The sequence below is a fragment of the Colobus angolensis genome, unplaced genomic scaffold (genome assembly GCF_000951035.1).
Source record: "Colobus angolensis palliatus isolate OR3802 unplaced genomic scaffold, Cang.pa_1.0 Scaffold270, whole genome shotgun sequence".
Taxonomy (NCBI): Eukaryota; Metazoa; Chordata; class Mammalia; order Primates; family Cercopithecidae; genus Colobus; species Colobus angolensis.
Window position 1 is genome coordinate 2,984,407 of NW_012115933.1, and position 15,054 is coordinate 2,999,460.

Here is a 15,054-nt window from a genome sequence, read left to right on the forward strand (position 1 = left end):
AAACATCTAATACACTGACCAAAAAAAAAAAAAAAAAAAGGCAAAAGATTTAAATACACATTTCTCAAAAGAAGACATAAAAATGGCAAATAGGCATATGAAAAGGTGATCAACATTACAGATCATCAGAGGAATGCAAATCAAAACTACAATGAGATATTATCTCACCCCAGTTAAAATGACTTATATCCAAAAGATAGGCAATAACAAATGCTGATGAGGATATAGAGAAAAGGGAAAACTTGTATACTGTTGGTAGGAATGTAAATTAGTAAAACCACTATGAAAAACAGTTTGGAGCTTCCTCAAAAAACTAAAAATTGAGCTACCATATGGTCCAGCAATCCCACTGCTGGGTATGTACCCAAAAGAAAGGAAACAGAAGAGATATCTGCACGCCTATGTTTGTTACAGCACTGTTTACCACAGCTAAGACCTGGAAGCAACCTAAGTGTCTATCAACAGATGACTGGATAAAAAAAATGTGGGACACAAACATTCAGCCATAAAAAAAGAATGAAATCCTGTCATTTGCAATAACATGGATGGAACTGGAGCTTATTATGTTATGTTAATAAGCCAGGCACAGAAAGACAAAGACTGCATGTTCTCATTTATTTATGGGATCTAAAAATAAAATCAATTGACCTTATGGACATACAGAGTAGAAGAATGGTTACTAGTGTCTGGTAAGGGTACTGAGGGTTGCAGGGGAAGGTGGGGATGGTTAACGGTTACAAAAACAAATGAAATAAAAAGAATGAGTACGATCTACTATTTGACAGCACAATAGGGTGACTATAATCAATAATAACTTACTTGTATATTTTTAAATGATTTAAAGAATGTAATTGGATTATTTGTAATTTGAAGGAAAAATGCTTGAGGGGATGGATACCTCATTCTCTATGATGTATGTATTTCACATTCCATGCCTGTGTCAAAGCATCTCATGAACCCCATAAATATATACATGTACTATGTACCCACAAAATTTTTACAAAAGAAGTGAGACATTCTAATTAAAGACTTGAGATCTTTTCTAAGTAATGTATATACATGTTTTGTGATCTGTACACACTTACTCTCCAAATCCTAGCTATAATCTAAACAGATATGTAAAACCAGTTGTATAACAGATAAAGTAAAAAACAATTCATAAGACATTGTTAAATATAAGTAAACCAAATATCTGACCTATTACATCCTGTATAGCAAAATACAGGAGAATAACAGCCTCTTTCCTAGGCTCTTCACTGATCCAATGCCTGAGATAACAGGGAAATACAGTTTGAAAGAAGCTATTCCAAAAGAGTCTTATAAAAATACACAAATTTTGACTTATTTATTGAATAAAAGGATACTATGTATAAAACAGCAAATCTATATGCAGAGTGATTTAACGCATAATATATACAATTATCTTTACAAAGTCAGGATGCAAGTTCCAATGATTATGACTATAAAATATATATTAAACATTTCCATAAGTGATTTATTTGGCTGTTTTTGTTCGCAGTCGTCGTTTGATAATCTGATGATCACTCTCCTTCATTTTCTGGTCCATTAAAATCTGAAATTAAAAATTCCATAGTTTTTCAAAGCTTGTAAGTGAAAATAAAAATCAAAGCTCATTTATAATGAATAAGACATGTTCATGTGCTTAATGACAGAAACGAATGATACACTGGAGAACTTTTTTACTTAGACTACAGATATACCATCTTCTATAAAAATTTCTTTAAAAAATAGACTTTGTAAAAGATTCAACACTATCAAATTCTAGAAGTAAAATAACCTAGACTCTATTGAATTCAAGGCAGATATAGCTTAAAATAATTACTAAAATATTTGGAGACAAGTGCCTCAAATAATTTTTAAGAAATCATCTTTCATGGCAACAAATATATAACTTAGAAAGTAGAAAGCACATTACATAGTAACTAAGAAAACAATTTTCAGCCAAGGGAAGAAATTATGTACTAATCAAACAGAAGCTCAAAAATGACTGACAGAATGATACTTACAACACCATGCCCTAATTTACCCTAACTCTTTACATCTTGCATTCAAACAATCTCATGTCTGAAAGCTGTTGTTGCAAAAAAGGTTTCTCCTGATTTTTCTTGGCCACTTCCTTTTAATTTTTTTTTATTTCTTTTAATTGCTTTTTTACCTTCACTTGCATCCACTAAGCAAATGCAAGCATGACAGAAAATTTGAGCTTTCCCTGTGGCAGGACATACTGTTCTGAATCAGAAGAATGAGCTACAGTCTCTTCCTAATAGATCCTCAAAGGCTTAGGGGAAAGGTGGGAGGAAATGGCTGAATGTCAATTTTATATTTTTACCAGGAACACTTGGGCCCAGATTTGTACAACTCTTGTGATTTAAAAAAGAAAAAGAAAAAAAAAAAAGATTTTGGAGGCAAATAAGTTAAATGGTGACAATTCTATTATTGGAAATAAATTCCTCTGATGCATTTTCAAATGCAAATACATGACACTTGTATACATTAATACAGTATTTATATTTAATTAGTATAAACTTAACACATGTGAGACTAAAAGCATGACCTTTAAAGCATGTGTTTTCAGAAATCTAAAGAACTGAAATTCAAACCACTGTAAAAAATTAAAAAGAACATGAACAGTTTTACATTGATGAAAACAAAAATGCTAGCTTACCACTTGGCCTGATATATCAATAGGAGATGAAATTTCAGTTGTGTATAATTTCCGTTTGACTCGTTTTGGTTGAGACACATTTTCTTTACTTGCTTCTACATTTGAGAGCTTTGAAGAGCTCATTGTTTCAATTATCTTCTTTGCTATAAAATAAAAATGTCAATTAGCTCCTGAAATAATTTTCTAACTGCAAAGGTGGTTTGAAATCCTTAATAAAGATGGTTTGAAATCCTTAACAAAGAATGAACATACACAAACTAAAAACACTGCAATACATACATGGTGAAAGGGCATGAATAGACAAATCACAAAGAAAAAAAGTAAATGTCAAAAAAACATGAAATAATGATCAACAGCAAAAAAGAAAGCAAAGTATCACTTGATTAATGTTCGATGTAGTAAAAAATCTCAGGCATCTTTAATGACTTGGAAAATGTTTATGCTATGTTAAGCAAAAAAGCAGGATATACACATACTGGATCATGCAGTATTAAAAATAAGGTGGCAGATGATCTACTTCAATGCTCATGCATAAAGTTATGCACAATGAGTACTGCGTGAAAAGACTTCGTAAACCCTTTACTTGGAGTCCACATGCAAGCGGACAGAAACCAAAGTGTTAACAGCTGATTGCTTTTAGGAAGTAGAACAGGAATTTAAAAATTCCTTACTATGTACATTGCTTTTTTTTATTTTAATAGAAAATATATTTCCATCTGGGAAAATTCCTGGATAGAAATTCACACACATGTGGTATCAAATATATATTTTTTTAAATAGAAAAAACATTTAAGGAAATAGACTAAACTGAGAGACTACTTGTTAAGGGCTGAGTTGGGCTTGAGAGAGCTGAGTATAGGGATCAGAGGAACCAATTAAGACAACAAACCAAAATGAAATTAAAACCCAGCTTTTTAACCACTTATTTCAACAGTATATGCAAAAGGCTAAACCTGAGAAAGCACCAGCTCCTACCCACCCTCTTCTATAGTCCCCCACAGAATAATACAGATCAGCATAGAAGTGTTGATCATTTTACCACCCAGGCAGCCCCAAACAAAAGGCTCCTGCAGTTTTATAGACTTCAGGGCTGGAGGTTGGAGGGAGCTATACGTGAAAAAGTACCGAGTTACAGTAGAGAAAAGTGTCTTCAAGGTTCCCCCTCCCGTTCCCCTCCATAAGAAGGCCTCTACCAAAGGCCTCAATAAAGAGGCTCTGAATGGAGGCACTCAGGCTAAATATGCAAATATGAGTAAGAGCATGACTAGCTTTGGTGGGGGGGGGGCTGGATCCTTGACTATAACTCCCTTAAGAGATTATAATGCACTGTCTATGCATCAAGTCTGGTGTGGAAAGGGAGGCTTGTCAGGTAAGTCTTTGTAATTGCCTATGGTACAGCCTAAAAAAACCAGAAATGTTTAAAACTCATATATATGTTGGCCTAGAGCCAAACTCATCACTACTATGTGCTAGCCACTGTACTAAGAGCTGACAGTATGAACTAGACAAGACATTTTGTCCTTGTGCAGATTATATTCTAGTGTAAAAGATAAGAAAGCAAAGAATTATAGTTTAAAAAGTGCTAAGACAAAAAATAGGAATGAACAATAAAGATTAAGTGATGCTGGGGATGAGGTGTAGTGAAAAGCTGATGAAGGAAGGTGCTTCCCTAATAAAGTTGCATCAGCTATGAGGGCTCAAGTGTAAGAGGGCAGCTATGAGAAAAGCCAGGGTGTGTTCCAGATAAAAGAAAGCACAGGAAAAAGAGAAAGAAATCAATGATATGAAGGTAAGAAAGAAGCTGGCAAATTCTAGGAACTGTCAGAAGCTAGCAGGATTGAACCTGGCTAGTTATCAAACCGTAGAATAATAAGAGATAGACTGGAGAGAGTCAGAAATCGGGTTATTCAGAAGAATGAGAAATCATTAAAGGATCAGAGGAGTAACATAATTCAATCTGCACTTTGAAGAGAACATTCTGTCATGTATGAATGGATGGGAGATGACAAGAGGGGCAAGCTGGGAGACCAGTGATACTAAATGATGGATTAACAGTGGTTACAAGGAGCAGCAGAATTTTAAGAACTAATCTCCATTTTTTTCTTTTCTCCCTATATTTCCAAGTGACTCCAAAAAACAAATATGTATTACAGTTACAGTCCAAAATATGGATATCTTATATTTCTAGAAATAAGTAAAAACAAAAAGAAAAACGGGAAAAAAAAACATATGTCAAGTGCATTGGTAGGGAAGCTGTTAAGGAACCAAGTCAATGAAGTAAGAGAATCGTTACCCTTACCTGATTATGTACTTATTATAGCTACCTATCTCTCCTTGAAAATACATTGCTTTTTAATATAAAAGTAGTAATCAATAAGCCTAAAGGACTCATATTTTATCTGTTTATACAAACACATTTTTTAAATGTATGTATTTTTTAAATGTATGTAAATATACAAATGGGTCTGATAGGTCAGAAGTTCCCAAACTGTGTACTAAGGCATGCTGCAGCAAAACCTACAGAAGCACCTCATGATATTTTCAATCTTCAGGGAAAACAATGATGCTCAATAGCCCAAGGTAGTTCAGTTTCCAAATGATACTGAATTACATTTCTTTTGATTATGACATTATCTTTGCAATCTGGATTTTCAGAAGCTGAATTTTCAGTGGTTGTTTGGTCTTAAGTTCTAATGCATGAGACTGCTAGTGGTTCTTTGGGTGCAGAGGCAAAATGGAAATTAATTACTGAGACATTAAGGGCACTGTGAACCAACAAAGTTTGGAAACGTCTGTGGTAAGTTTTCACAAAAAGTATTCTCACACAACCTATTTGATTCAATTTAACTGCCCCCTGCTTCTAGTTCCTTTACCTCCCTATACTCCTCACTCTGGTCTCTAATTCATCCTATTGCTGTCACTCAGGTAACCTCACAAAAACCCACTTTACATATGCATAGAAAAACACTAGAAGGATATATACCATAATACCATACTAATACTAATACTGGCAAACTTGTCAAACCCACCTTATTTTGTTGTTGTTTTTGTTCTATTTTGTTTTGTTTTAGGCTTTTAGCAGCCTGAAGCCATGGTTTTTAGTTTCTGCCTCTAGTGATAAGCAGAAAACAGGGATGAGGAAGGGGATTTCCTGGCCCAATCAAAAACAGAAACTAAGAACCCATGACTGTATTCTCACCTTTGGACACCCTAGAGAGTGTAATCCTGCCCACATTTCAATACACAGGGTAAATCCCATCTCTCCCATAAAAATCTTCCCAAAGCCCCCCAGTCAGAGTAGCTCTTTTCCCTCCAATACTATCATACCTTTGCTTGTACCCCTATTACTATATTAAGTAGCATGCTCTGGATCAGTTACTTAAATATTGCCTTTCTCCTCTACTACATAGTGAACACCTAGATCTATCATCCTTTTACATGTTTCTTCCCACACTACCTAGTACAGGACAATGCCTATTTGAAGTATCATATTCACTGAACAGTTGTTGAGTTTATATATCAATTAGGTATTAAAATGTACCCTACATCTAACAAAAAAAAGGTCATTACATTAATTTTCTGCAAACCTTTTGATTGAAGAATTGAGGGAGAATGTTGTAAGAAGTCTCCAAATTTCTGCAGTGTTCCTTCTTTTTTCTTAGTGGCCAGGTTTACACCAATTATGGATGCCTGACTCCGTAAAGAATACGTTTTCTTAGATGATGGATGTGTGGGAACCTAATAAACAAACATTTTTTGTTATTGTTGATGAGAAGTGTTAGAAGGAAATAGTTATGGCCATAGCTGAACTAAAGAGGCCAGAGACAGGTTATGAATTCTCAGGTAGGAAACTTGAGATTTAGTATAAAAGGATAGGGATAAAAGGGTCAGACAAAGGCAAAAAGAGTTTTTCAGGCAGAGTGTTAAAGTCAGAAGTAAACACATAAAGTAGCTCTACTGGCCAAATGCTAAAGGTTATATCTCAACTGAATTAGACATATAGGAAAGAGAAGGTAAATGAGTTATAATGGAACACAATTGGATTTCTGGATAATTGCTATAATTTTGGACAAATTAAAAGACACACCTTTTGTTCCTTTTTGACAGAAGAATTTCTATCATCTGAAACAGGAAATTTCAAATTAGTTCTGGGTGTAGCATTCTTCTTATTTTCACATTTCACCAAGTCCTAAAAATAATGAATTTTAGCACTGGTTAATTTCTTGATAATATTTTCTTTCTCTAGATTCAAAAAAGAAAATATGTAAAAAGCTATATTATCACTTAAAACAGTGACTCTTAACCGAGGGCAATTTTGAATTCAGAGGACAATGGCAATGTCTGAAGTTATTTTTGGTTGTCTTTGCCAGGCAGAAGGGGATATTATTGGCCACGAGTGGGTAGAGGCCAGGAATGCTGTTAAACATCCCTATAATGCACGGGATAGCCCTTAAAACAAAGAGGTATACAGCCCAAAATGTCAACTGTGCTGGAGTTGAGAAACCCTGATTGAAGGTGTGAATTTTTCACACATATCACAAGTAATGAAATTACATAAGCTAAATGAAAAACATGGAAGGAATCTTTTATTTGAAATTGAGCTTTAAAATACAGCATAGCAATATACCTACCTATTGCCTAACTCCCAAATAATATAAGCATCTATGTCTAAGTTCTCTCGTTGACATCTGACAATATCAAAAATAAAATAAAAACAAAACTTCATATAACCACACGTAAAATGTGAAAACTTCTAAAATATTATCTTTCTTCTCTACAACATGGGTATGGCATCTTACTCTTCTTTTCCCCAAATAACCTCACATAGGACAAAGCCTTTACAGATATACTCACTGACTTGAACTGCTGCAAATTCTAGTTGAACCAAAGACAAAAGGGGATAAAGGGGGCAAGAAGAGAAGCAGAGAAAAGATCACGACTGAACTTCAGAATTCGAGTTACAAAGCAGAAGTTACAAGGGTCATAAGAAGCAGATGCCATGACAGGGAAAAGACAGATGGTAATCACGGGATGCAAGTGAAAAGAGGCCATGAGGCTACCTCCACACATAGAGGTCAGTAAGGAGCTCTTTGGAGTCTTCACTGGATTAGAATATAGCCTGTCCGGGGGTGGGGGGCTAGGAGAGGGATAGCATTAGGAGAAACACCTAGTGTAGGTGACAGGTTGACGGGTGCAGCAAACCACCATAGCATGTGTATACCTATGTAACAAAACTGTACATTCTGCACACATACCACAGAACTTAATAATAACAATAATAATAGTATGTGGAAAAAAAAAGAAAATAGCATTGCATAAATGATTTTCATGGGGGCCCATATACTTAGTTTATTACAGCAGTGAAGATGTAGCAAAATCAGTTTAAAAATTTAAAGTTTCTACATGATGTATTTACAACAATCTGTAAATCTTTTCTGAAATAGACATGAAGGATATATGCCAATAGCAAAATTAATAAAATATTTATATTTTAACATTCTTGAGAACTACACTCAGTGTTTCCTTCTTCATTGAAAAAAAATGGATCAAGAAAAAGCCAAATAGATGACGAAACTCAGTGTTTCAATGGTATTTTTAAAAATTAAATAAATATGAAACAAAAGTTAACTAGTAAGACTCCACAGAACAATCTCTGAAGGTATTACATGTGTAGCAGAAAAACTGTGCTAAACAATATTCACTCAGCAAAATTATTACCAGACAGCCAGCCTCAGGAGTACGGTTAATACTATTTCTGCTCTTCCACCAGCTTGAAAATATACTACTCTTTAAAAAAGTAAAAGAAAGTTGAAGAAAAATTATTTTGCTAGAGAGTTTGTAATTAGTTTTAAGGTTAAAACAAGTTACTTTAAAAATAAATATTACTATTTATTATGTATCTGCCACTTGCAGAGCAAAAGCTAAGCATTTTAAACACAATCCAGTGTTTTGAAAAGAAGAAAACAGGATCAGAAACCTTATCTGACTTGCCAAATCTCCACAACTAGGACACGGAAAGTTTGGCAACCCTTCAACCAAGAAACTGCAGCTTAAGAGGTTAATAGCTTTTAGCCTACCACTACATAGAGGCCCAAATTTTAACATTGGCTGATGAAAAAAGGATTTCTCTTTTAAAACTTGCTATGACCATAGAGACTAAAGATTTTAGTTAAATGACAAAGATTATACTCAAGCAAGTTAGCCATTTCAGTTTCTCTGATTTCTAAATAACCCCCTTTTCTTTTCCGTTACAGGGAAAGTGACTAAGTATGAACAGGACTGGTATACTGAAATGGCTCTCCAGTAAAATCCACCATCATTTGATGTATTATAGTTCAACTGAAGCAAGGGATAAGCTATATCTTTTAATATACATAGCTTTTTATCTGAAGACCATTAAACCACAGTAATATTCTTTATTTTTCTGAGACAGAGTCTTGCTCTATCACCCAGGCTGGAGTGCAGTGGTGCCATCTCACCTCATTGCAACCTCCACTTCCTGGGTTCAAGTTGTTCTCCTGCCTCAGCCTCCTGAGTAGCTGAGATTACAGGTGTGTACCACCAGTCCTGCCGAATTTTTGTATTTTTAGTAGAGACGGGGTTTCACCATGTTGATCAGGTTGGTCTTGAATTCGTGACCTCAAGTGATCCGCCAGCCCCAGCCTCCCAAAGTGCTGGGATTACAGGCATGAGTCACCATGCCTGACTCATAGTGATACCCTTAAAGGGTATAAAATATAGCATAAATTGTGATTTTGGTCTCTAACAGCAGTGCCTATGAACAGGAGGGCAATATAGCAGAGTTTAACTCTATACTGTAACAGCTTTACAATAAGATTTGTTTGTTAAATATACTCATCAGTTAAGTATTTACCTCCTCCATTTCATTACTCTTCCTCTTCCGAGCCTTGGGAATCTTAACTGTCACTGGTGTGGTACAACCAGGGTGTTTCACTGCCATTTTGTTTGGCTGTAAAGGTGTAAACTGAATCTCTAATTCAGGTTTTGGAAATCGAGTGCTTTGATCATTTTCTGTTGACACTTCACAAGAGTCAAGGACTACAGATCCATCCTACAACAGGATTTAAAAGGAAAAATATTATTTGTAGAGTATACATTTATAAACCACAAATAATTAGTTCTCTCAAATGCCTATTCAAGACAATGCATCAGGAAAGACAAAAAGTGTGCTAGGTCACAGCAAGACAGAAAGATTGAGTTATCATCTACCTTCTTCAGGCTCACACATGGTATGTTAAAATTAGGGGCAACGTAAGAGATCGGTATTTCCCAAACTTGTATGATCATAAGAATTACTTACAGAATTAGTTTATAAGACTCCTGGACCCTACCACAAACCCAGTAAATCAGAAATCTCCAAGGGAGGAGGCTGGGATTTTTGACAAACAGCCTGGTTATATTAAAGTAGGCTGCAAATACTTTGCTACTCTTCCCATTGAGAGACAGAGTCTCTCATTTCCCTCTATTTGAATTTGGGCCTTATAGCCAATAGGATGTGGCAGAAATAACATTATGGTCATCTAAGGCTCAAACATAAGAAGCATTACAACTTCTGTCCTGTCCTCTTAGAACACTTTCAGGACACTCTCCCTCAAAATGCCCCATCTGAGACCAGTTGCTATGCCATGAGAAGTCCAATCCACAGGGAGAGGCCACAAATTAAGTCCAGGGGAAGTCCCAGAATCAACTACCAGTTAAGTGAATTAATCATTTTGGACTTTCAGCCTGGTTAAGCATATCGATTACATGAAGGCAAGAACAATACAAAATAGCCTAACAATATGATTTCCCAAACTGTGGAATATACAATAACTGCTGGAATTAGAAAATTGGAACCAGGAAATTAGGACAACATACATACATTTATGGAGAAAGAAATGTTCCTTTTTATGTGTTTGTCCATGCAATCAAGAATTAAGCCTTGTTTATGGATCAACTTCAAACTTTTCTCTGAAATTTATGATTTGTATTAGTCCCCAAGGTCAGTGCTAATTATTTGAAACTACTAATAACTGTCGAGGAAAAACCAAGACAAAATGAATGGCTCATGTTATTTTCCCAGATTAAAATGTCCTCCTTAGTTGGCCATGGTGGCACATGCCCGTAGTCCCAGCTACTCAGGAGGCTGAGGCAGGAGGACTGTTTAAGCCCGGGAGTTCAAGTCCAGCTGCCAGAGAAACATAGTGAAACCCCATTTCTTTTCTTTTTTTTTTTTTAAGGCTTTTTCTTCCCATTGTCTGCTTAATAAGCTTCTATTCATAAGATACAATATGGCATCACCTTCTTTAATCCACTTCCACAACCACTCAGGCAAAATTCATTTCATCTTCCTTAGTGTTACTTATAGTACTCATTTTATATTTCTACTAAAACACTTAGCCCATAAGTAAAATCAAACAAGTCAGTCACTTATGTATCTACCTTACACTCCTTGAGGATGACAATCATGTCTTATTGATGTTTGTATCCTCAGTGCTTAAAAAGGTTCCCAACTCTGAATGCTCCCAATAAATGTGTTTTAAAAATAAATTTAAAAAGTAATTTTATCTTCAAAAATTTTAAAGTAACACAGAATTTTTATCTGTTTCATATCCAACCTCAGAATCTCTATATTATCCAAAGTTATTCACAGAACCCTAAGCCCAAAACAATTAAGGAAACTCATGAGTTGTTACTGAAGACTGGTGACAAAGCTATTAAACAGATACAATTCCAAAAAATACTATTTAACACAATGATTATTAAAGCAACCTTTTAAGAGAGCAAATTATCCCTATTTTCTCTTTCATAGGATTTGCTATTTCTGACTATCAAGTTTGTTTGTATTAACAGATCTACTGCTTTTAAGATGAGATTAACATCATTTGGGGATATGATCTCCCAAAAGAATTTCACCACTCCTCAAAAGCCTCTAGTTTCTTTCACACAAACCAGAGCACATAAAGCTAATTGTGCAGTAAAGTATCTTCAGCAACTGATTAAATTACACTTGCAAGTGTTATTTAGTAATAGTGGATAAAGAGAATCAATAAGTGGACTGTGTTGCCAAATACCCACCTCTACTTTATTTCTGGAAATTTCAGAACTTGTTGATTGAGGTTCAGTTTGAAGTTTGTCAGGATCTGCTGAACTAATACGTCTGGGCTTGATATCCATGATTTGTGTTTCCTAAAGTAAGGCAATATTAAAGCAACAGGGCAATGTAACCTGAAAACACTTCACATAAAGAATATAAAATCAAGATTTGTGTGAAATTAAACAGTGGAAATAAGTAAAGACATCTTTAATGACCATCTAGCCCTCCTATTTCTCTTTCATCCTCAGAGACTCAGGAAAGGCTGGGTCACTTTCCAGTTTATTGACTCTGATCTAAGGAGAAATCTGAAAGACTGCTTGCAACTTCCAAGTGTTCTGCACACATTCTCTTGCTTTACTTTCATTGTAACTCTGCAGGTAGGTCTGGCAAGAATCATTATTCCTACTTTCCAGATGAGGAAATAGAGAACCACACACGTTAAATGGCATGGTCAAGGTGTGTACTGAGTTAGAATTGCTCAGTATCCCAACAGTTGCTTTTGATAACACAATTTTGAAAAACTAGAGGCTTCTCAGGAATGCAACTATAGCACTAGAGTATAAAAGACCATAAGGAAAGCTAAACCTTTTCTTGCAGCACATTTTTCATCCCATTTTCTCAGTCATAAAGTTCTATTTCTAAACTCTACTTAGGCAATTTATAAAGAAATATCAGATTACATTTTAAAATTTAATAAACTGTACACAGACCTCCTTATCACAGCCATCAAAATCAAAAGTCAAGTAAACCTCTTATGTCACCTCCCCATTACTGCCAAATAAGAAAGACTCTACTGAATTCATAAAAGGGAAAGTAGCATGTATTGCTTTCCACTGGAGTAAGAACTGTGCTACTTGTTTTACAATCTTCATTAATTTCACAACTCTGTTAGGAAAACACTATTATCTGTTTTAGATAAAGATCAGAAATGAAAAGTAATTTTTCTCAAAGGTCCAAAAACCACAGCGACAGGAGTTGATACCTAGTTTTTCTGAATTTCTAGTCTATGTTATTAAACAACACAATACTACCTCTTTTTAAAGCAAGTAATCTCTCTTACAGTCCTAGTCTTTTGATGTGACACACACATACATATTTTTCCTGTTGTCTGAAGGCTTTAGAGCAGCATATTTTATTTTTATTTTTTTATTTATTTATTTTTTTGGAGACGGAGTCTAGCTCTGTCGCCCAGGCTGGAGTGCAGTGGCGCGATCTCGGCTCACTGCAAGCTCCGCCTCCCGGGTTTACGCCATTCTCCTGCCTCAGCCTCCGGAGTAGCTGGGACTACAGGCGCCCGCCATCTCGCCCGGCTAGTTTGTGTATTTTTTTAGTAGAGACGGGGTTTCACCGTGTAGCTCAGGATGGTCTCGATCTCCTGACCTCGTGATCCGCCCGTCTCAGCCTCCCAAAGTGCTGGGATTACAGGCTTGAGCCACCGCGCCCGGCCTAGAGCAGCATATTTTTAAGTACAGATTATTTACTCCAGAAAGACTAGCTTCAGATATACCCAGATTCTATTTACTATTTACTATCTCTAAAAGGCAATTCTCTCCTCTTTCAGGATTTCTAGTTCCAAGGTCATATAAAAGTAACAGCTGAATGACTCATGTCTCTCTACCCTTAGGCTTACTTTCAAAATAATTTGTACTTTTATAAAATAAAGTTAAGGATGGGTCCAAGTATTCAAATCACCAAGAGTTCATGTTGAATCACATATCCATATTTTAAAGGTAGATTAGGGACTAAACCATAAATTGTTGATTTTCTAATTACTCTACCTGAGAGATATAACCAAAATATTGGAGAAAATGCTACATCTCAGTCATTGACTGACAAATCAATCTTAATGATAAATTTCAAAACTCAAAATCATGAAAAATCTCCACATTTTAAATACTCTGATTCCTTTTTGGTCTATTGAGACTTACACTTTTTTATCCTTTAAGAGTTAGTCAATTAAGTAATTACTATGTTCAATTAAAAAGGCATAGCAAAAAAGACTACTGACTATTTTAGAAGTCTCTGATATGATCCTTTTTAGTTGTTCAATTTCATTATCTTTCTGTACATTACTGGATATCAGGGCTTTTAGCTGTATTTCTAAAGCTGCAACCAGTTGATCTCGTTCTTCTCGCCACTTTTGAAGGTCACTATCTTTCTCTGTCAGCTGGGCTGTCAGTATTTCCTAATCAAGAAATAAAGAAAATATTAAAATCAACCTTGATATATTATGAATCTAAGAATGTTTAGAAATTATTACATGTAACACCATAAATATAGCTGCAAGATTACATAACAAATTAGTCTAGATAAAATATTTAATTATAAAACAAAATACATATCATTTTATAAATGTCCATGTTATTTTTGTCCATATTCCATCTCATTCCAAAAATCAGTTTACTGGTAACTTCTTTCAATACACAATTATAGGTATAGCTTTCAAACTAGTATCAACATTTCTGCCAATATTTGGAAAATTAGTGGGTAAAATTACAGTAATAGCAACAAACAATAGAAAAATGAAAATAGAAAACAAGACCATTTACAATTGGTTCAAAAATCATGAAATACCGATAAAGAAAATGTGTAAAACCTAAATATGAAAAACCATAAAATATTGCTGAAAGAGATTAAAGAACACCTAAATAAATGGAGAGATTGGTCTGTGTTCAAGGATCAAAATACTCAATATTGTTAAGATGTCTCCTCCAAATAGATCTATAGAGTAAAAGCACTTTTAATCAAAATTCTGGTATGTGTGAATGTGTGTGGAAATGGAAAAGGTGACTCTTAAAAATTATATGGAAATGCAAATCATCTAGAATACTCAAAATTATTTTGAAAATGAAGAACAAAATGAGAGCAATTATCTATAATTTCAAGTTGGCACATTAATCAAGTCAGTGTGTAAAGACAGATAGAGAAATCAATGGGACAGAAGAGACAATCTACAAATGCACGGTCAACTGACCTAAAAAAGTGGCAAAAAAATTCAATGAAAGGAAGGACAATCTTCCCAATAAACGGTGCTGGAACAACTGAATAGCCAAATGAAAAAAAAAAAAAAACCCAACCCTAATCTTACATTACATACAAAATTAACCCGTGGGCAATTGATTTATGACAAAAGTGGCAGAACAGTGAGAAAGAAACAGTCTTTTCAATAAATATTTCCACGTCAATTGGTGGTAATTCACATTAAAACAAACATCAAGAGCTTTGACCACTATCTCACACCAGCATGAAAATCAATTCTAGTATCTAAATA

The 15,054-nt window shown here is 34.9% G+C and overlaps 1 protein-coding gene across 2 annotated transcripts in view; it reads right to left on the reverse strand.

Moving 5' to 3' along the window:
• Positions 1-592: 592 nt before the first annotated feature.
• The window catches only part of KIF20B (kinesin family member 20B), a 70,345-nt gene continuing 55,883 nt past the window's right edge, over positions 593-15,054 (reverse strand). For both annotated transcript variants that reach the window (XM_011947857.1, XM_011947855.1), the window contains exons 27-33: positions 13,792-13,968; positions 11,765-11,875; positions 9,561-9,758; positions 6,774-6,875; positions 6,274-6,424; positions 2,687-2,829; positions 593-1,573 (exon numbers count right to left, since the gene is read on the reverse strand). In XM_011947857.1, the coding sequence (XP_011803247.1) occupies positions 1,496-1,573; positions 2,687-2,829; positions 6,274-6,424; positions 6,774-6,875; positions 9,561-9,758; positions 11,765-11,875; positions 13,792-13,968 (960 nt within the window). In that variant the 3' untranslated portion in view covers positions 593-1,495. The remainder of the gene's footprint in view (positions 1,574-2,686; positions 2,830-6,273; positions 6,425-6,773; positions 6,876-9,560; positions 9,759-11,764; positions 11,876-13,791; positions 13,969-15,054) is intronic.